At 41.0% G+C, this 21,192-nt stretch overlaps 2 protein-coding genes across 7 annotated transcripts in view; both read left to right on the plus strand.

Annotated features, from left to right (window-relative positions):
• The first annotated feature begins 242 nt into the window (after window positions 1-242).
• On the plus strand, window positions 243-17,992 carry agfg2 (ArfGAP with FG repeats 2). 5 transcript variants are annotated; one of them, XM_053342888.1, is made up of 14 exons: window positions 243-371; window positions 3,924-4,017; window positions 4,758-4,873; window positions 6,336-6,480; window positions 6,910-7,030; window positions 7,123-7,227; window positions 10,775-10,807; window positions 12,596-12,841; window positions 14,069-14,141; window positions 14,272-14,315; window positions 14,536-14,709; window positions 15,371-15,490; window positions 16,479-16,549; window positions 16,764-17,992. In XM_053342888.1, the coding sequence occupies exons 2-14, from the start codon at window positions 3,964-3,966 to the stop codon at window positions 16,809-16,811; spliced, it is 1,350 nt and encodes a 449-aa protein (XP_053198863.1). In that variant the 5' UTR covers window positions 243-371; window positions 3,924-3,963; the 3' UTR covers window positions 16,812-17,992. The 5 variants fall into 5 exon arrangements, with proteins under 5 accessions (XP_053198863.1, XP_053198860.1, XP_053198862.1 ...); XM_053342885.1 differs by lacking the exon at window positions 243-371 and adding an exon at window positions 2,373-2,952; XM_053342887.1 differs by lacking the exon at window positions 243-371 and adding an exon at window positions 2,373-2,952 and having other exon boundaries at window positions 14,536-14,634.
• A 1,790-nt stretch (window positions 17,993-19,782) lies between these two features.
• si:ch73-335l21.1 (insulin receptor substrate 1-B) overlaps window positions 19,783-21,192 on the plus strand; it is a 49,952-nt gene continuing 48,542 nt past the window's right edge. For both annotated transcript variants that reach the window (XM_053342884.1, XM_053342883.1), the window contains exon 1: window positions 19,783-20,672. In XM_053342884.1, the coding sequence (XP_053198859.1) occupies window positions 20,324-20,672 (349 nt within the window). In that variant the 5' untranslated portion in view covers window positions 19,783-20,323. The remainder of the gene's footprint in view (window positions 20,673-21,192) is intronic.

A 21,192-nucleotide genomic window follows, 5' to 3' on the forward strand; every position in this document is an offset into this window, starting at 1 on the left:
GGAACTCACTTTTTTATCATTTTATCATCATTTTATATTCATCAATATATAGATAAAAATACATTTTACTATGTCTTTCCTATTCCCCAGCTGTCCTCAGCCGTGTTTCTTAAAATAATTTGTCCCCTTTCCAGTGCGCGCTGGAGCGTCAGGAGTGGAGCGCTACGCCAAAAAAACGGGGGCGTGTGCGCAAATGGCGCAACTACAGAGCGCAGCAGAAGGAGACAATCAGAACAGACTGTTGATACTGGAAGGAGAAGAAAAGCGCTTGTAGGACGATGCCAAACTTGGCTGCTCGACAGGTTCCTATTTGTCGTTGACAGGAGATCCCCTACGCTTTTGTCCAAGTGTTGAGCTTTGCACAAACCAAGGTAGTACTACCGGTAGGCTTTTCAATATAAAGGGCTGACAGAAACCGACAGAAATAGGAAAATATATGATTAATATCGCTTTCCTCCTAAAGAGTGACTTTTAACAGCTCAGTACTGACCTGGTTTATGATTTGGGTATGTAAGGCACCCAGTAGTAGTAAAAAATCAACTATGCTGTAAATCGACAATATTATTACACCAGATTTGCCTGTTAGGGTCCCAACACACATTCTCTCAATGCATGTTGCTCAGAAATCAACCTGCCCCAGGTTTTCTGTGTGTTCCTTAAAATATCAACTGAAGTATTAAAAGTATTACAGATTTTGACACAGGAGACAAAACAAGGCCTCAAGATTAGATACAAATTCAGAGACCACCTGAAGGCCCTGATTATCTCAGTTTATTTTGTTATTTATTAGTGTTGTCTTTTACTAACTAATTAAACAAATGAATTTGCTAGTTAATCAAATTATATGCTGCCTGTCTCATAAAACTGTCTTCAGGGCCATTGAGAGTCAGAGCCTCTGGGGCAGTTATCAACTTTGCTTGGTTGGTAATACAGATTTAAGGCAGCCTGTTCTGATTGTAAACAGGCCAAAGATAAGCCTATTTTAGACAAGTTTATCTGTTAATAATCAAACAAGCCTTTATGAATAAATAAATAAACACAAACAAACATATTCAAGATACATTCATAGCTGTTCTGATCTTCTGCACTTGACTTTTCCATAAACATGGCTGAGACGTTTCTTAAGTGTTCAGAAATGTGGAATCTAAAAGTCCATGACAACCGGGGAAACTCCATGCTGATGAAGAACATGTGACATGATGAAAAGCCCAAGAAATGTTACTAAATGGACCTTGTAATGAAATTGTCTGTGAAGATTCTCAATTATCCAGGTCATGGTTATCCAAGGATGCCTGAATTAAGGGCAGCTGGACATTTCGCCTCACATTCAAGGGCCTTCTTCAGTTATTTGTGACTGGAGGGGAGTACCAAGTATTTAACCTCTGTGGGGTCATTATCAAGGTCATCAATACCACAGGTTCGTTTAGTGCTCCTGGCTGTTGAAATGACAGTCGTTGGAGTTGTCACATGAGGTCATATGTGAATGGTTGTTAAGTCCTCTGGGAAGGGATGAAAGGATGGCATTGTAGGTGGGGGATAAGTGGAGTTGTACCAGTCACTGAAGTGAAGAAGTCCCTTTAAAGAGAGACTATGTCTTCAAGTATCTACAACCAAGTCCAGTTTCCCTCAATTCAACCCCCACTGTGATAACACTGTTTCCTTCTGCTGTTTCCAAAGTGTCAAATTTTGACCTCAAAAAGAAGATTTAATAGTAATGCATTCTCTCTTTTTTATTTTAGGGTTTTTATGAGAGAGTAACCTTGACCAAATAACTGATTTACAGAATATACACAGAGAAGCTCCAAAATACTTTGACCTACTAACAGATTTGATGAAGTAACCAGAAGCTGTATTGGAACAAATCCTTTAAAGAAACAGGCAACCTAAAAGTATTATAGTGGCCATTGTCTATGGCAGTGGTTCCTAACCGTTTGGACCCGTGACCCCTTAAAATGAAGCAAAGTCTACCAGGGACCCCTCCTCACTTAACTCTACCAGTTAAATTACAGATTATTGTCTTGATTCATCAATTCATCATCGGTTAAATAGCCGTTAAAGATCCTCACAGTCCAAGATGACATCCTCAGATGTCTGGTTTTGTCTGACTAACAGTCCAAAACCCCATAAGATATTTATCATCATTTTAGACAAATAAAAAACTAATTATCACATCTGAGAAGCCTAAACCAGACTTTTTTTTCTTTCTTTCTTTTTTTTTTTTTTTTACAATTTTGCTTAAAAAAATAGAAAAAATAATAATAGTAGAAAAAATAGTTTAGATAGATATACTAATTGACTAACCTTGTAACCTTATTTGATTTAGTTTTAGAGGCTCGAAGAGGTAAAATACAGAAATACACAAGAAAGAAATAAAGCAGAAACTAGAAGAAATGATGACAAAAACAATCACAATTTTGTATCAAAAACAAAAACACATTTTAAAATCTTAATCTTTTAAGATCTTAATCCTATCCTGCCCTGTATCATCTCGCGACCCCTCATAAGGGTGTGACCCTTATAGGTTGGAAACCACAGGGCTAAAGCTGTCATTCGCTTTTACTCTGAAACAGATCTGCAGTTTTCCGGTTTGTGTGCAGTTGTTTCTATCTAACTTGACGTGCCTCTCCTCTCTGTGCTGCCTCGCATCGGGCGCTGAAGCCGCATAAAAAAGCGTTTTCCATAATGCGGGCGCAGTGAACGGAGGAGACCCAGGAGGAGGATAGCGGAGGGTATACACTGAGCCTGCCTGACCCGCCTGTCAGGCACCGTAACCGGGAGGATTACAATGTCGAACCGAAAGCACCGGGACAACCAGGAGATCTGCGCCCGTAAGGTCCGTGAGCTGGCCCAGTCTGGAGTAAACAAACACTGCTTCGAGTGCAGCCAGCCCGGGGTGACTTACACCGACATCACGGTGGGCAGCTTCGTGTGCACGTCGTGCTCCGGAATGCTGTGAGTTGTGGGGGGTTTATTTACGGTCAATAACAGCATCAGTGGAGCTGCTGTAGAGTAGAAAGTGTCAGGCCCTGAGATTGCACCATGCATGCACCACTCAGGGACAGATTTATAGTCTTGTTATTTTTATGTTATTATTTTTTTTCTTGCAGGGGAGTGCTGGTGCAACAGCCCAAGGATGTGTGCACAAATTAATTTACGCAGTGTCTGCCTGTCTCTCTCTCTCTCTCTCTCTCTCTCTCTCTCTCTCTCTCTCTCTCTCTCTCTCTCTCATGCGTGTCTTCCAACAGCCTCATAATCGACAGACCGCTAGTTGGTCATTTTCCAGCTCTGAGTTACGTTTCATTTCGTCATGGTGCAGGTTTGACACTCACCTCTCCTCTCCTCTCTCTCTCTTTTTTTTCTCCTCTCTCTTTCTCTCCAGGCTCCTCTCCAGTGTGGGCGTGTATATTTGTGTATGTGTGTGTGTGTGTGTGTGTGTGTGTGTGTGTCACATTTTGTACTGCATGTTCAGCCTAGTCCCAATTACACTCCACAGGAAGGCGGTTTCAGCACTTTATATTGCGCAATCTTGCACATGTGCAGCAGTGTCCCACTTTGTCACCCCCCCCCCACCCCCCACTCCAACACACACACACACACACACACACACACACACACACACACACACACACACACACATATATATAGCATGGAGACAATTAAGAGGTTGCTCTGTCACGGTCAGTGTGTGTGTGTGTGTGTCTGTGTGTCTGTGTGTGTGTGGGGCACCTTTTTCACAGCAATTATGCCTTTAAATCCACAGTCACCTGTCAGATACATCTCCCCCTCCCACCTGCTCTGTCCCCCCCCCCCACCCCTCTCCCTTGTCCCATCCGTCCATAGAGGGGAGGAATGACAACACATCTCCCCATTTTACTGCCTCTTCTTTGATCGCTCAAGTCCATCTCTCTCATCTTGTGTCCCAGGAGAGGCCTCAACCCTCCCCATAGAGTCAAGTCTATCTCCATGACAACCTTCTCCCAACAGGAAGTGGAATTCCTCCAGAACCATGGCAACGAAGTGAGTATAATATAACCCAAAACCCATCTGAGGTCATTGTGTTTCTGTGTGTGATGTGTTTAATTATTTTTTATTAGTTGCAGTTTTAGGTTCAGGTTCTGGTTCTCATGTAAAATATGAACTAGTCATTGTGGTCGGGCTTTTTTTTTTTTTTTTTTTTGATTGGAGGAATGCTCCTGCTTGGCTCACACGGTGCCAAGAAACAAAAAGGACAAACACTGTTGGTCCCGCCCAAACCTCCGTCCATTACCTCCTCCTCCTACTCTTCCTCTTCCTTATCCACACACCCCTCGGCTTATATCACACACATAAAGGGTGAAGTGTTACATTAAGGCTATCAAGATGAGTGCTCTTTATTCCAATATTGGCCAGGATATGTGTGCGTACGTATGTCAATAGTGTCAAGTATGTAATGTGAGGAGAGGTAGAGGTAGAGGTGTGTGTCGTCCAGCTTCTCCTCCACCTCCTCCTCCTCCTCCTCCTCCTCCTCCTATGAAGAGTGATCATGATTCATAGGCAGTAATATTTGCCGCACTCTGCCTTTTGCGCCGGAGATGAATCACTGATGAGAAAAATCTGTTTGTGAGATATCTCCTGAGCTGAAATGTCAAACAAAAAAACAGCAATGTGGTTTGATTTTATGCTCACGTTATGAGATTGTTACTTTTGTGTGTGTGTGTGTGTGTGTGTGTGTGTGTGTGTGTGTGTGTGTATGTGTGTGTGTGTGTGTGTGTGTTCAGGTTGGGAGGAGGACTTGGCTCTGTGTGTTTGACCCAAAGACGGACGGCTGCTCCGACATGAAGGACTCTCAGAAGTTCAAAGAGTTCCTCCAGGACAAATATGAGAAGAAGAAATGGTGAGGTTTTGGTTTAATCAGCTACATACTGCTAGTAAACACAATGAATCAACCAATCTACCAATAATTTGACCTATAAAATATCAGAAAATAGTCACAAGTTCTCAGAGTCTAAGCTTACATCTCCTGACGAATTGTCCAAAACTCCAAATATTCAGTTTACTGTAATATAAGATGAAGAAAAACAGCAGAAAGTTCAATTTGACAAGCTGGAGCCGGTGATTTTTAGCTATAATATCAATATGACTCTATGGAAATGTCAGTTTATCTGTTGGTCCATACTGAAATATCTCAACAACTATTGGATTAATTCCCATGAAATTTACCACAAATATTCATATTCTTAAGAGGGTGAAGCCTCCTGACTTTGGTGACGCCCTGATATTCCCTCAAGCGCCACATTAGTAGTTTTGAGTGAAATGTTTTGACAGCTATTGAATGAAATGCAATTAATTTTGGTACAAACATTCAAGTCCCCCTCAGGATGAACTGTATGCCTCAATTTTTCATTCACCGCCATCATCAAGTCAACTTTCAATCTGTCCTATACTTTATGACCTAAGACGGTAAACTAACCAAGCCTTACCAATCTAAATTGTTGCAAATGGTCTGTTTCTGTTCCATGTTTTCCATTCTGATTTCATTGAACTATAAAAAGGATGCAATGATTCGACTTTTTCAAATTCAGATACTGATAATTGGGTTTTGGGTATCAGCAAATATCGAGGACCGATCCGATACCATTGTTTGATTAATAAGCCGTTTGCCCCACTGTGTAGAAGAGACTGGGATCATTCTTTAATGTGTAAGGCAACATCAGACTTGACCTAAACATCGCTTTCCTAGCTTTGTAAAACAGAATATAATGAATAATAAATACATGGATATAAATTTACTGAAATAATGCGAAACCAGATCCAGCTATTTGAGCCTGTATTGGCTATCGGTGCATCTCTAACTGTATAAGAGCTTGTATGTTCAGCTAGCCTGCCTTATATGAATGAAGGTGTTAGCAAGCTTATGTTAGCATGCAAACATTAAGCTATGATGGTGAACAATATAAACAGATTAGATAGCATGGCAGTAGACTCTTGTCTTGTGTTGGCATTTTTTACTTGAAGAATCAATTTATAAGCTAAATCAATTATATAAATAGTTACACATTAATGTTTTTTTTATTGGATTTAAAGATTAGCTGACTTAGTATTGCAGCTCTAGAAGTGAAAGGGCATACCAGGACAAAATTAGATCCAAACAACAACTAATGACGTTTGTTCCAAAATTAGACATCCACTGTTGCAGTTGTCTCTGAAACACAGATGCCTACTCGAGGATAATATCTCCTTTCAGTGTGTGGATATAAAACCGGTTTCATGTTTTATAAGTAAATAAATGTTATGCTTAAGGTGTGATCTTTATGAAGCCAGCAAATCACTCACTTTTATATCTCGTCTTTTTTCAGGCATTTTTCCAAAAGTAAGAACCGGAGGGATGTGGAGGGTCCTTGGAGCCCTGGGGTCCAAGCTGTACCCCCTTCTCATGGTCCATTAGCCAACCAGGCTCCATCCCATAACATGCCACCCAACGCCAGGTCCACGAGGACGCTGGTGAGCGGCTAAATGTGGACTGATTGTGCATGTAATGGAGCGAGAGAGTGATGGAGATGAAGGCAGGGGAGTGAAAGCGAGAGGATGACGATTCAAGAGAGAAACTGGGTAGGTGTGGTAGAAAAAGAGGAAGTGAAAGGAGAAGTAGTTCAAAGAGTGCCAAAAAAGAAAAAGGGAATAGAAGGTGAAGAAACAACCTGAATTCCCCTCCTCACTGCGGCTGGTAGACAGAGACTGATGGGTCGGACAGTGAGAGGGCCAGGTAGCCTCCACATCAAAGCTGCTGCTTATGAATTATTGAGAAACTATGAAAGAGCCTGACTTCTTCTGCCTTTGTGTCTCTCTTTCTACTTCCCATCTGCTCTCTCTCTCTTTGTCTCGCTCTCTTTCGTTCTTTCATTCTCTATCAATCTATCTTCTCTCCACTAGCCTCAGTCCCAGCTGCCACCATGGGATCGAGCCCCCGCCATCTCACCTGCCGACATGCGAACAGACGTGTTCACCGCTCGGCCCTCGCGCTCCCAAAGCTTCAGAGACCCGCCTCTGAAAGGTGTGAGGTTGATCTCCATCGGGTTGATATTTTTGGAATGATTCTGATTTAAAGTTTAAGTTTTGGTAAATTGTCTTCTCTCTTGGGTACAGATCCCACCCTTTGCGGGATAGAAAGACAGCGCCCGGGCTCCCTGTCATCAGCGCTGGGAGGTCAAGGCCACGCCCCATCCTTCCCTGCCCTCCCACGGCCCTCAGGTCTGCCCCCCCCCCCCGCCGAATGCCTCACTTTCTATTGGTTCCTGGTCTCTATTTAGCTATAAAATGAATAATGATGTGGCATATCTTAATCTAACACAAGTTTATGGGATGGTGATGCCGTCTTTCTTCCATTGTTGGAGAATCAGTGGGCGATGTTAAAAAAGGTCACAGCGTCAGTTTGATTTACAATAACTGTGCCACATACATTTAAGAGGATGCTAAAAACTCCTGTTTAGAAGTCCTCCAGTTGGGTGATGATTTATATTTTTCAGATATTCACTGTCAACAAATACCACGAAAAAAACAAAACCAATAATGAACTGATGCTAACAAGTAAAAAATGCTAAATCTTCATATACCCCAAAAATGTCCATCATTGTCCGAAAATGATTAAGACCATGTAAATGAGCCACACTGTTACATTGTGTGACATGTTCCTTTATTACAATGAACATGGGTACTGTAGTTTATTTTGAGTCGATCCCAAATACACTGTCTTTCAGCTCTGAGTACTTCTTAGTGCAATGTGTGTTAATCCACAGATAAAAGTAGTCCCCAACAAATGTGCTATTTACTATTGATTTAATAACATTTACTAAAAACTACAGTGCCCAGCTGTTTTATGAATTAACTTTTCCTTTTTTTAAAGAAACTATTTACACCTTCAATGGGTACAAAGGTGCCTGAGGCTGCAACAGACAGGCTTTGCATGGTGTTTGTTGACATTTTTTTGGCAGACTTAACCTTTAAACTGATTTCAGCTAATACTGGAAAGAGCTTTGCCAATTGAATGCTAGTTCAATAAGGCATAAATTGTAGAAGCTGATGACTGACACATATTGACAATGAAACAAACGAATTGACTGATTAGCTGCCACAATGTTTTGAGATATTTGTGGGCCAAGTTTCTCTTCCAGTTGCATCTGATTGTGCTCTAAGGAAGGAGACATGCCTACATTCTCGTGTAAAAAGGATAGATACTTCAACCTTTTGAACAATGTTAAATTCTATCCAGAAATTATGTGGGCTGGAAAGTTTCCATGTTGGTACCATGTTGCCCAGAGTGTCCGGCACACACTGTACAGTATTTTCACTGATTCTCACCAATGATACTGTTGGCTCTATGTGTCATTCTGGGAAGGACAAAGAGGAGTACAGTAAAAGAGAGTTTTTTCTTGCTGTAATCATTCCTACAGTTCATACTGGATCATTTGAGGATCCCTTCATAATGCACTTAAAAATGTATCTGAAAGCTAATATGAACCTTTAGACTTCCAAATGAGTCAAATCAAGTAAATATTTTTCAATGTTACAGTCATTTTAGTGTCAAAGTCCCCTTTTTTGTTTCTATTTTCACCGGGAAGCACTGTCCGAAGAAACACAAAGAGGGAATTTGATGCTAAAAAGACTGTAAATGTGGCAGATATTGAGACCCGCCATAGCTGCCTGCAAATAAAAGTAATGCTGCAAACAAAAAGAAACGCTGCTGCAAATAAAAAGAAACGCTGCTGCATATAAAAGAAACGCTGCAAATAAAAAGACACACCGCAGCAAACAAAAAAAAACGCTGCAAATAAAAACAAACGCCGCTGCAAATAAAAGAAACACCGCAGCAAACAAAAAGAAAACACCGCAGCATATAATAAAAAAATACGATGCAAATAAAAAAAGCCACAACGGAAGTGGATTACCGGGGACTGTTTTTGCCGAAACACCGGAAGAAGAAACAACAACAACAGGACCACATATCTACATACCAAACAACTATCATAAAGTCATACAATTACTGTTGAATTAAAAATGACGTTTGCATAGCCACGACTGTCAACACACCACGGCCAAATTAACTTGTGACCACTGTTATTGCAATGATAACACTTTAGCACCTTACAGGTCCAGCTTGTTGCACCTCTGAAAAACATTTCACGATGATCAAAGATCACGTTTGGTAAAGATGGTCGAGGAAAAGCACGCATTTGATGTTTTGGACACGTTTACGTCCGTGTGTTGTAATTCATGTTGGAGCAACATTGTGTAAAATAAAACAAACCAGTTAACGTGAAAACCAGTTGATTTGTAACACCGGCAACGTGAGGAACATCCTCAAAGCCACATAAACATTAGGGATGACTAACTGCAAACCAAACATCAATATGGTTTTCGGCATGTTTGAGGGTGACTTGTCTGTTTCAGCCAACATGGGGATGAGGATCGGAACTGCAGACACTTAAAACACGCTGTTCCGCCTACGGGACGGGTCGGAGGTTGGGAGGTAGCCACAAGTCCTTCTGAATGTTTTAAACACCAACCCTTAAACATATATATTCATGCTGTACATTGTTAGAAAGCATAGGTTGCCCTGATTCATTCAAGACCCGTCACGAATTATATTGGTTGCTCACAGCCGTAATAGTATTAGCGATTGGCTCGGCTAGCCACTCAGCTAAAGTAAAAACAGCTAAAATCTCTACATACCTTCAAAGTCTTCCCTTTATCCACAACGATCATCTTATGACTCAGGACTTTCTGTACAGCTCGCCAAGTATCCATTCTTGTGAAATATGAAATCCGTTTCCATAACATCGAAATACTTTCCTCAATATGTCCATGAATTTAGTCCAACACGTAATGTAATAACACAAATAACAAACCATATACGGTCCCTTTTACGTCTTTTCCTGACCTACACGTACAAGCAATAACAACAACGACAGTAATAAGCTGCCGGAAAGTACATGTAGCGACATTAAACACTACCATTTTCTCTTACTTTCTAGTTCGTTTTCCAATTCGTAGTCCTGTTGTTGTTGTTTCTTCTTCCGGTGTTTCGGCAAAAACAGTCCCCGGTAATCCACTTCCGTTGTGTCTTTTTTTATTTGCATCGTTTTTTTTTTATTATATGCTGCGGTGTTTTCTTTTTGTTTGCAGCGGTGTTTCTTTTATTTGCAGCGGCGTTTGTTTTTATTTGCAGCGTTTTTTTTGTTTGATGCGGTGTGTCTTTTTATTTGCAGCGTTTCTTTTATATGCAGCAGCGTTTCTTTTTATTTGCAGCAGCGTTTCTTTTTGTTTGCAGCATTACTTTTATTTGCAGCTATGGCGGGTCTCGGCCAACGTAGATATTCACTTGATGTGACTAACTCAGAATGATGAAGACTCAAATAAGCGACCCCCTACCATTTATACTGAAAGTGCATTTTAATAGGAGAAATGATTACAGCGAGGAAAACCTCTTTCGGTGTACATATGGACACCTGACTGTTGTTTTAACACACTTTAAAACCTATGAGCCTATCCTTTAGCTGTCCGTCATCATTTTACAGCACCGCATTGGTTAAAAATGCATCCATGTCATCATCGTAGCACACTGCTTTTCATGAATAGCATAATTCAACAAACTGCTCAGCTGGCCACAGATGACAGCAGAGACACCAATTTAATATGACATCAGTGACACTTTTTCCTCTCTTCTGTTTTCTCCAATCCTCCCTCTGTCTTTTTCTGTCTCTGTCTCACCTCCCTTTCCTCTCTGTCTCTGACCTCGTAGCCAGTAGCTCTTTCAAAAACCACTTCACTTTAGGTAAGACACGGCACCAACCGATGGGTTTGAGTGTGTGCTGTATGGCTGAGATCGATAAGCTTCTCTACGCTATATCATTCATAATAGATGGCTGATCTGTGGGCCCCTCTGGTGCTGCCCATGCCCCCTTACATGCACATGGATTCAGTTTGAGGAAAAACAAACGGCACTGTTCATTCATTTGGCCATCTGAGTTATAGCTGACCGGTGTCACATGCTGCAAGTGGGGTCGATATTTTTCTTCATCACTCAGGTTGCCCACTTCAAAGCCCAGATCTGAAGGCTGGGGAGGGTCAAGGAGAGATGCACAGACACTGTTCCCTCAGAGAAAAAAGAACAAGTTTAAAGTATTGCTATTTATAGCCCATAGCTGCCCCCTCAGTAGAGGGACGCTGATATTTCGCACCACGTTGGCGTTGAAGCACTTCAAAACTATGTAGGGCACAGCTGTAATCCCACGATGCACATTAGCGTCACAAACAAGTATTCCATGAAGTTCAGGTATGTTCGCAAAGATAGGCCGTATCTCGAAAATGTGCAGGAGTGTATGATCATATCCCCAAAGCATGCAGCTTGTGTTTTGCATGCTTTATAGCTGCATATAATCAGGTCAAGTCTAGTCTAGTTTGGACTCTTATCTGACAGAAGAAAACTTGCTGCTGTTTTCTAAACCAAGCCCCAGTTGCTAGCAGTTTATATTAGCATGCTTTGTGGCTAACGTTTGTGGAAAGCTTGCTAACTGCAAAGATGCTAACCATGCTAATATCCTGCCTTTGTTACTGTCTCCCAGTTGTATTCACGTGGTATGTGCTTTGAAAACTGTCCAATAATATTTTGGCTTGCTGTTGCTGCAGTTTTTATATTTATTTTTTTGTTCATGCCTAACCATGGTTAGATGAAAGTACAGATTTCAGACTGATTTTAGGCTGCCAACTGCACACCCGGTTAGGGACTATGGATGAAAAGCCTTCTGGCTAATTCTGGTATATTTATAATTTATTTATATTTATCAAGATGCACTGTCCCTGAGAAATAAAATGAATAAATAAATACAAACTTTATGATTGAAAAGCTAAACTAATCTTTAATTTGACTACCCTCATAGCATGGAAATGTTAGCATAGCATGAGTTAGCATATCCTCTTTTTTTATTAAACAACATTTGGCTGTATGGATGATGATAATATAATTTATACATTGGTACATAACATATAATATGTGAATCATAATAGATTAATGTCCATGAATCGATCTGATTAAGAATGTACAAAACACTCCCCTCAAGATCCATTTAGTTACCCTTCTTGTGCTTTCGATCACATTACATGACTTTCATCAGCAGGTGGAGTTTGCTGGTGTTCAGAAAAAAAAATGGTGCAAACTCTGTTCACTGATGAAGATCATGTGATATGATTGAACGTGCCAGAAAAGCTACTAAATGGACTATGAGGGCAGATTGTTTTGTCACGCATTGTTTCCAATGTTTCAACTTTACTTTTTCATGTTTTATTTGCTTTTTTTCATTGTTTCAAACCATTTGAAGCACAAAGATTAATATAGTATTTTATTTTACCACTTCAATACTGAATTTATTTATATTTTAGTTTTCATAGCCTTAAACTGACTTTGGGGAGTTGCAATCATACTTTTAAAAATAACTTAAAAATTAAGTGGTTTTGGCCCCACAGGTTTAAAAGCTCTAATTTGTGAACAGCACTTGAATGGAGCACATGAGCCTCTGAGCTGATGTCTTTGCGCTGAGGCTCAATCTTGTTTTCTTTCTCTCAGGTCGTACAGTGTCGGCCTCGGGGGCCACAGGGCCCTTCAGAGCCTTCCCCAAGTCTCTAAGCGTGGACTTTGGAGGTCTGAACCATCCTCAGCAGCAGCATCTGCCCCAGTCTCTGTCCCAGCAGCATCAGCATGCCCCTGGTGTCGGCCAGACGACGACAACGCCGGTCGGCAGCTCCAACGCCATGGACAGGTACGCTGCGGTGTCACACCTGGACAGCGTCTTCTCTGACCCGTTGCCGGCAGGTATGAAAAACACTTAATACTTCTACTAAAATTCAAAAGGAAATCATGTACGTTTTATGTCGCTACATTAATTTGACAAACATTGTTACTTTAAATATTTATATATTATATTAAAAAATATAACAAGCATACAGTATAAGATACCTCACACTGTTGCTGTTCCCGGCTTGTGACCCCTTTATGAAAAATACAGTGTTTGGTTGGGGCCTTTGTCACACTTCAGATGTCTATGAGAATAAACATCTGAATAAATGAGGCTCAAAATGGATAAAATATCCTTTTTTTTGAAAGCCCCACACATTAGAGAATAAATATGAATGTGAATGTTTTTTTTTTTTGTTCCTACCCCAATTTTCACAACGCCTTAAGCTCCTTTCCCACTACAGGAACTTAGATTTATCCTCTGAACCTTAATTCCCCTCGGCTGTGAACTGCTGGATTCAACTACCTATGTAACTATATACAAAGTGGTTCACACTAGTTTCATTCGACCAGCTACAACAGTTAAATGCTTAACGATATATGAGTATCATGGACCATTTATCTGCAGAAGAAGTACTTTTAATTGTGATACTTTTAAATAACTAGGATTTTAACTGCTCGACTTCTACATGTAAAGGAGTGTTTGAATTGCTACTTAGTGTTTCACTAAAGGGACCTACTTCTTTCACCACTGGGTAAAAGATAGAAACAGAGGCAGAGTTTGAGTATGCGTGTGATCCAGATTGTCACGGCCAGCTCAGCTAGGTTGCATAACATCCTTACTCCAAATGCCAATGCTGAATTATGCTCATTGTGCTCCAGATCGTGCACAGTCTGATTCAAAGGATCTTGTTGACATGTATCTGACCTGCTTTAAAAACAGCTGGATTTGTCTAATAAGCGAGGCGGCTGTCTTAATGCACAGGATTCATGTGAGGAGCCCTCAAGCTTGCTAAAAGAGGCTTTGTTGTTTTCCTTCCTTGATCGCAGCCTCCTCCTGCCTGGCAGAGTGCAGAGGTTATTGATTTTCTGCCCCGGCCCACTTTGATTAATATCAAGTTGAACACAGAAACAATATTTTATTCAGCGTATTTTGTTCTCTCATGACTTACATGCTTAAGATCAGCCGTTTGACCTGTCTCTGTCTCCTTGCACTTCAAGGTAATAGTGGCACTTGATCTCTTAAATTAGGCTGATTAGAGCCCAGAGGTAATATTGTTGTCTGTGTGAAATGCTTGTTTGCAGCTCCACCTGCTGGCCCTCCGCAGTACAGCACCCTCTTTGGCAGCAGGTTGTCATCCAGCTCTACTCCTGCCAGGTAGAAAAATTTAATCTTGCCAATTCAGCTTTTGTTGAACTTTAAAAAAAAAAAAAGTCTTCTGCATGGAGCCCTTTAAAGGTCACATTCTGATCTGATCGACCCTCTTGTTTTTCTACTTTTCCCCCAGTTCCCCCGGTGTCGATACAGTCTCCAGCTCCCAAACCTTTGCAAGTAGGTAGCCGGCATGAACCACATTGATCCCTCCTGCAGACCTGCACTATGTTCACATGCAGTTCTTTCAGCTTGAAAGCCGTCCAACACGTTTAATTACGATGTATCCTTGTGACTCAGAGCGGTGTTGGTCTGAATAGCCAAGAATGTACCCAGTTAACCCCGAACACTGTGAATTATCTCTCCGTCAACCCCCCCCCCCTCTCTCTGTGTGTCTCAGATTTCCCCAACCCATTCAGCTCCAGCTCCAGCTCCAGCTCCGCTTCCCAGCAGCCCGTTGCCCTCTCCCCCAGTAACCCCTTCAGCAGCTCATCAGGAGGTGAGACTCATGTTCAGAGTCCTTCAGATGAAACGCTGCGACATCTGTCTGCAAGTTTTTCAACATGTGGGAAAGGTTTCTGTCAACACAAGCTTTGTATCATTTCTCTTATGATCTATTAGACTTTTAATGTCATGTAATGCATTTGATATGATTAGAAAATCATGAAAATTACGAATTTATTATCAATCTTTTGATTTATTAAACAATGTTATGTGTTTTAGGATTTACTGTGCAGAGTTACATGTTCCAGATTGTGTGTATAAAGTATTTACTTATAAACCCCCCCACAAAAATACTGAAAAATTACATAATATAAATGTAAAATAAAAAGTATACATGTTTTGTCATTTAAATAATTTGCATTTATTAGAAGATCACCAGAAAATTGTGAATTTCCAAAGAATTTTGATAACTGATAAATCAAATAATATTCAAAATAATATATAAATCACTACACACAGAAATCAGTAGTAATAATATATAATGAACATAATTATATATTATATTATTATACTTTTGACTGCTTTATGTCGCTTCCGGGGCTTAATACATATAAAGTAACTAATAGAAAAAGAATACTTTTGTTTTACGTGTGTTTTACTTTAAAACCAGTACAGTAAAAGTTAAATCAGTTTTTGTCTTTTCTTTCTGGATTTATTACGTCTGTCTGATCTGACTCTGTGTTTGTGTGTGTGTGTGTGTGTGTGTGTGTGTGTGTGTGTGTGCTCTCCAGGTGATTCCAGTGCGTTTGTCACCTCGCCCACCTCAGTTTTCCCACCGTCCACCTCGTTTCCAGCACCTGCTGCCCAGAATGCATTTCCTCATGAGTCAGCCAATAACCAGGAAGCCAATGGTGAAGTTATTTTTATTGTTTTATTTGCTATCGTACGTATGATATTTTGTGCACTGGAATTTGTGTCAGCACATTGTTGTGTTGCATGATAAACAGAAGTTGTTACAGTTAACTTGACAATGTCAAGATAACTGTAACAAGTTCTGTCTTAAGTTATGAAGGACATTTTTTATGATTGTGAGTTCATGTTTATTTCAGTTTGCTACCATGATAAACACCTCTTGTAACATGTCATTACAAAATAGGGTCAAGTTTATTTACATAGCCACCAAAAAACATTGTTGCCATGGCGAAACATAAATGCTTACATATAACACAACAGTGCAAATGAGCAACATATAAAGTTTTCTTTATGGATCCAACCGGATTCAGTCAGCAGAGATGTAGGACGTTTTACTTAAAGGTGTCATATAATATGCAATAAAGCATAAAATGTTCTTCAGTCTGTCCTAAATCACATAATATACATAAAGCCTTTTCTTTCCAGGTTAATTATTAAACTTTCTTGCTCCTATAGCTATAATATATTTGACTTTTGGTCAACTATTTCTATTTCTTCACATAAAGTTACTTTTTATGAGACAGTATCTTCATAATGTAGGTTTGTTCTGCACATTCTGACCCATTTAAGAAAGCCAAGGCCAAAACTAAAGAGGAATAGAAAAGGATTTTAAATGACAGTAAATAAGGAATATGACAGCCTCTCTTTCATATATTCAACACACAAATGAAAACCTGAACATACACTGTACTGTGCTGTATGTGCACTGTCTACAGATGAAACAGTGAGAAGCTGCGAGGCACCGATACAACACAGATGATTCAGTGTTTCAACAGTGACCAGTGACAGCTCAGTAATACTGATTCACACAGCCAGTGTAGAGCTGCTGCTGCTTCTTCCTCCTTATCATCTGTGCTTTCTGCTTTTCTATTTTCACACAATTTATTTAACATGTTTTTTTTCCCCATCATGTCACATATCTTTCAGGTTTTGCCTCTTTCCCTGCATCCGACTCTCAGCCCAAAGTCCCTCGTCCTATGTCGGTGAACCCGTTTACAGTGAGTACCCCTGTTCACTGCCTGGCAAACAAGGAGCACCAAGTGGCACTTGAGCATTGAGCACAGGGGAGGGGGGGGGGGGGTAAAAAGGGGGGGCTGATTTGTATTTTTTGTCAGCTGTCTTTTCCCTACTAAAATACAGGAAGTGTAGTAAAGTCCTCCCATCTCTTTCTCACCCTGCCTCTCTTTCTTTCTCTCTCTCTCTTTCTTTCAGGGGAATGTTTACCCCAGTCGAGGGACGTCGCGAAACCCTTTCATCTGATACCCCCGTCGACCCCCCCCCCCCCCCCCCCCCTCTCCTCACTCCTCCACCCTCCCATCCATCTCTGGGAACCGAGGAGGGAGAAGTGAACTTGAGTAGTCGCTGCCATTTCAATGCCTCTGGAGTATTTTCACCCTCAGAGGGGGAGGAAGAGGAGGAGGAGGGTTTTGGACGCCCATGCAGAACCCCTTAGACCTCCCCGTCTTAACTCCCCCTTCTCCTTTTTCTGTCTGTGTTTACGTGTTTTGTGTGTGTGTGTGTGTGTGTGTGTGGGTGTGCGTGTGTGTGGAAGGAGGTGAGAAAAAAAAAAGAAAAAAAGGCATGAATGTAATTATGAAATTTCAGCGTGTCTGTATGGGAGCCTGCTGTGTTTGTACCATGTGACGTCACGTCTGAAGGTGTTTGTGTGCCAGTAGATGCCACCTCAGGGCTCTGTGGGAGTCACGAGTTAAAAACGACGCCTCTATAATTTTTGGAGAAACTCACGTATATCACACCACAATGTTGCTGCTGCTGCTACTTTTGCGTTCATCTCCTGCTTTAAATTGCAAAAGGAAAAAAAAAAGAAGAAAAAAAAGAAAAGAAGAAGAAACAGTAAATCCGTCAGCGTTGTCTCCTGCTTTAAAACTCTCAAGTCTTTCAGTCGTCCAAAGGAAAAGCCGGAAAACTCCGACCCAGCATCACGAGTTTCTACAGATGGTTATAACCGCCTTAACAGCCTCCTGATGCGTATGAAAAAAAAGATAAAAACAGGCTTTTCTCTGTAGTGGGGTATGTGTGTGTGTGTGTGTGTGTGTGTGTGTGTAAGGGGGGGGGGACATGTTTGCATTCGTCACTGTTTTTTGTCAGGTTTTTCCTTTTTTGAAGGATAATGTATGTTTTCCACTCTCAGGCTGCATGCGCTTAGAGGGCTAAAAAGGAGATGCTACTGAATGTAAAAACAATTTCAGAACAACTTTAAACGTGTATTAAAAAAAAAAAAAAAACGTCATGGCTTCATGTACCGGACCAAAATACTGTTTCTTTTCTTTGTTTTTTTTTTTCAGTTGACTTGGAGGCAAAAAGTTTATTTCCTTTAATATTTTTGCCAAAAAGAGAGAAAAAAAAGTGAGAGATTCATGTAACAACGTCTTTGTAATGACAAGTATTCATGTTCATAAAATCAGTTTGTTGCTTCTTAAGTCGGTTTCTTCTTGTGTTTCTTTTTTTATATTAATTCTTAAGAAAATGTGTCACCAAAATCACCAAGCATTCAGTTCTTGAGTGTGTTGAGAGTGGCTGCAGTGACTTAATTAACCAGCAGGGGGAGCAGGGCATTCAGTTTTCCCTGACCTCGTGCACAAGGTTACTTTTGGATGCATATTGCATAACAACATACATACTGCATAAGCATACACTACGAAGATAGAAACCCTTCACCACCATCAGAATGACTGTTATGAGTCATCTGAATGATTTATTGCGCTTTAAAATTCACACGCTAATCTAAAATGTGTATATATGTATAAAAACTGTGTTATTCAGTGAAATGTATCTACTCAGCCATACAGTGTAGACACATCTGGAAATTCTTCATCTGTCTAATTACAGCAGCTTATTCAGTTTTTAGGAATCAGTAATCGCAATAAAAAAAAAACGACTGCTTCCCCAAATGAGTTCACCATGATTTTGGAGGATTTGCATTGTTTTTATGACACGACCTTCTGCTGTGTTAAAGATTTTATGTGGGAAATGTTTGAATCTGCACGGAGGTGGTTTAAGGAGAAAAAGCTGTGATAAAATATTTACATGTTCATAAAGGGCAGAAGGGGATTTTTTTTTTTTTTTTTTTTTTTAACAATAAATGGAACAGGATGGACTCAACACTGACATCCCTGCAACACACTCTGGAGCTCATGCTGCCTTCATGTGCGGTGGGAAATAAATGAATGCACCTCAAATGACATAAATCAGAACATGCACTAAGAGAGCCATACTGTACTGATTCCCATCTTAAAATTCACACATTACAGCAGCACACGCGAATCAGATAAGATAAACAAGCCAAGGGGGGGGGGGGGTATTTTGAATTAAGTAAATGCAATTAGAAAACAAACTTCAAAAGCAACATTTCATACACTGCAGTACCTTGCAGGACTTAAACTCTCAGAGGCCCACAGGCCGTAGATTCACTGTGAATCAATTGGTTGGACATAATTTGATTAATTGCAAACTTTCACCTCTGTTTTTTAGAGAATAATGTGGAATTTGAGGAGATTTCCTACTACTCAATCGTCTGATATTTTTAAAGCATTTTGATACACAAACTGACAAACTCTATTATATCCACTATAGTAATTAGTCATTTATCTCCTTCCTGTTGGCAACACTTGACCTATTTAGGATTAATAAGCAGCATAATAAACATTTTATATAAAAGGTTCATAACAAACTATATTTTAGTTATAATTACATATAAGTACATGTTTAAGTGTTTATAAATGCACAGTATTTGTCAAGAATGATCCGATAAAGGCATATTTTATATGATTTCAACTGCGTTCTACTAAATTATTTTATTTGATCTGTTTATATAACAGCATCCAGCATTTTAACACCTATGTACATACATTACTATTTTAGTTTTCATACTTTTATATATGTAGCGTATGTTCACTGTGTACTGTACAACTGAAATCGAGTTCAGTTTCTAGTTAAGATTTTACTTATTTATGTTTTTTTATTATAGTATTTTCTACTAATCCTCTACGTAATTCCCACTTTTTAAGTATGAAGTATAAATACTATTCAGTGGTGTATTTTTATTTATTATTACTAAACCACAAAGCAGTGGAATGCAAACTCTAGTGCGGAGCTCTGTTCTCTGAGCTCCGGCAAGGTCCGTGAACGCCCCGTGTTCCAGAGTACTAGTACAGCGGTGAGTGACAGTCCTGCTCCTCCTCGGTAGCTGCTCCGCTCCTCACTACAGCCACAGGACCAGAGCCGAGCCGAGCAGGGCAGGGGTAGGGGGACAGACTGACTGACAGACATACACAGAGACAGACAGACAGACAGACAGCGTGCAGCAGGATGGGCTCTGTACTCTGTGATGTGCAGTAAATGGGATTAAACCGCTCAGACAGCGCTTGGAAACACTCGGCAGCAGCAGCAGTAGTAGTAGTAGTAGTGGAGAGTAGGGGGAGCTCCGCATGTGCTTCTCCGTGTGAGCCGTCCGGAGGAGAGAGAAAAACAACCGAAAGAAGAAGGAAACTAAGTAGTACCTGCAACCCGACAACAAACCCCTCTCATAATTCGGATTTAACCTCCAGGACTTCCCCAAGCACGACCCCTGCCTCCCCTCTCACATGCCTGCGTTGATGTGGGAGAGAGGGAGGGGAGCAGAGTCGGGGGATGTTTGAATTACCTCGCTAAAACTTGCAGAAATACAAAGAGAAAAGAAGAAGAAGAAAAAAAAGAAGAAGAAGAAGAAAACAAGTTGCGGACTGGAGAAATAAAGGAGATACTGGGGTGTCATGGAGAGCCAAGTGTGCGAGAACCAGAGCTTGGAGGACGTGAGGAAGAGTGGCTACCTCCGCAAGCAGAAGTCCATGCACCGGCGGTACTTCGTGCTCCGGGCCGCCTCGGAGCGTGGCCCGGCCCGCTTGGAGTACTACGAGAGCGAGAAGAAATTCCGCGGCAAGGCCCCCGTCCCGAAGAAAGCGGTGGCGCTGGAGACCTGCTTCAACATCAACAAGCGGGCCGACTCCAAGAACAAGCACATGATCGTGCTCTACACCCGGGCAGAGAGTTTCGCCATCGCCGCAGAGAACGAAGCGGACCAGGACGAATGGTACCAGGCCATGGTGGACCTGCAATGCAAAAGTAAGCAGCACCCCAAAAAAAAAAAAAAAAGTCTTAAAAACACACTCATGCACGCTCTCTCACGCATGCATACACACACTCAATACTGTATGAGGCTCCGCACGGGAAGAGAAACGTGGCAGTGGCTGCAGAGACGCACTGCAGATCGGGACATGTCTCATTCCTGTGTTTCGGGGTATGCAATGATTATTTGAAAACTATTACAGCTCGGTAGGCCAAGTTTACATACTTTGTGTACGCGACGTGGCTGCTGCACGCCTCATACCTTTTTTAAATAGTTGGGATTTTGTTATACACTTTGACACTTCTTTAGAAAACGGGTTGTAGTTGTTTACAAACGGCCTCTGAACTGAGTGTGTGTGTGTAAACATGCGCCTTGAAGCTGCCTGCACACTGGATCTTATCCTCACCACCAGTGCTTATCATACTTGTGTCACTAGTAGATATTTACCCCTAGTGTGTTCCCCAGAATTTCTCTACAGCCCCCCCCCCCCATCTCTGCCTCTCTTTTCCCCCCAAT

Source organism: Scomber japonicus, chromosome 22 (assembly GCF_027409825.1).
Source record: "Scomber japonicus isolate fScoJap1 chromosome 22, fScoJap1.pri, whole genome shotgun sequence".
NCBI lineage: Eukaryota > Metazoa > Chordata > Actinopteri > Scombriformes > Scombridae > Scomber > Scomber japonicus.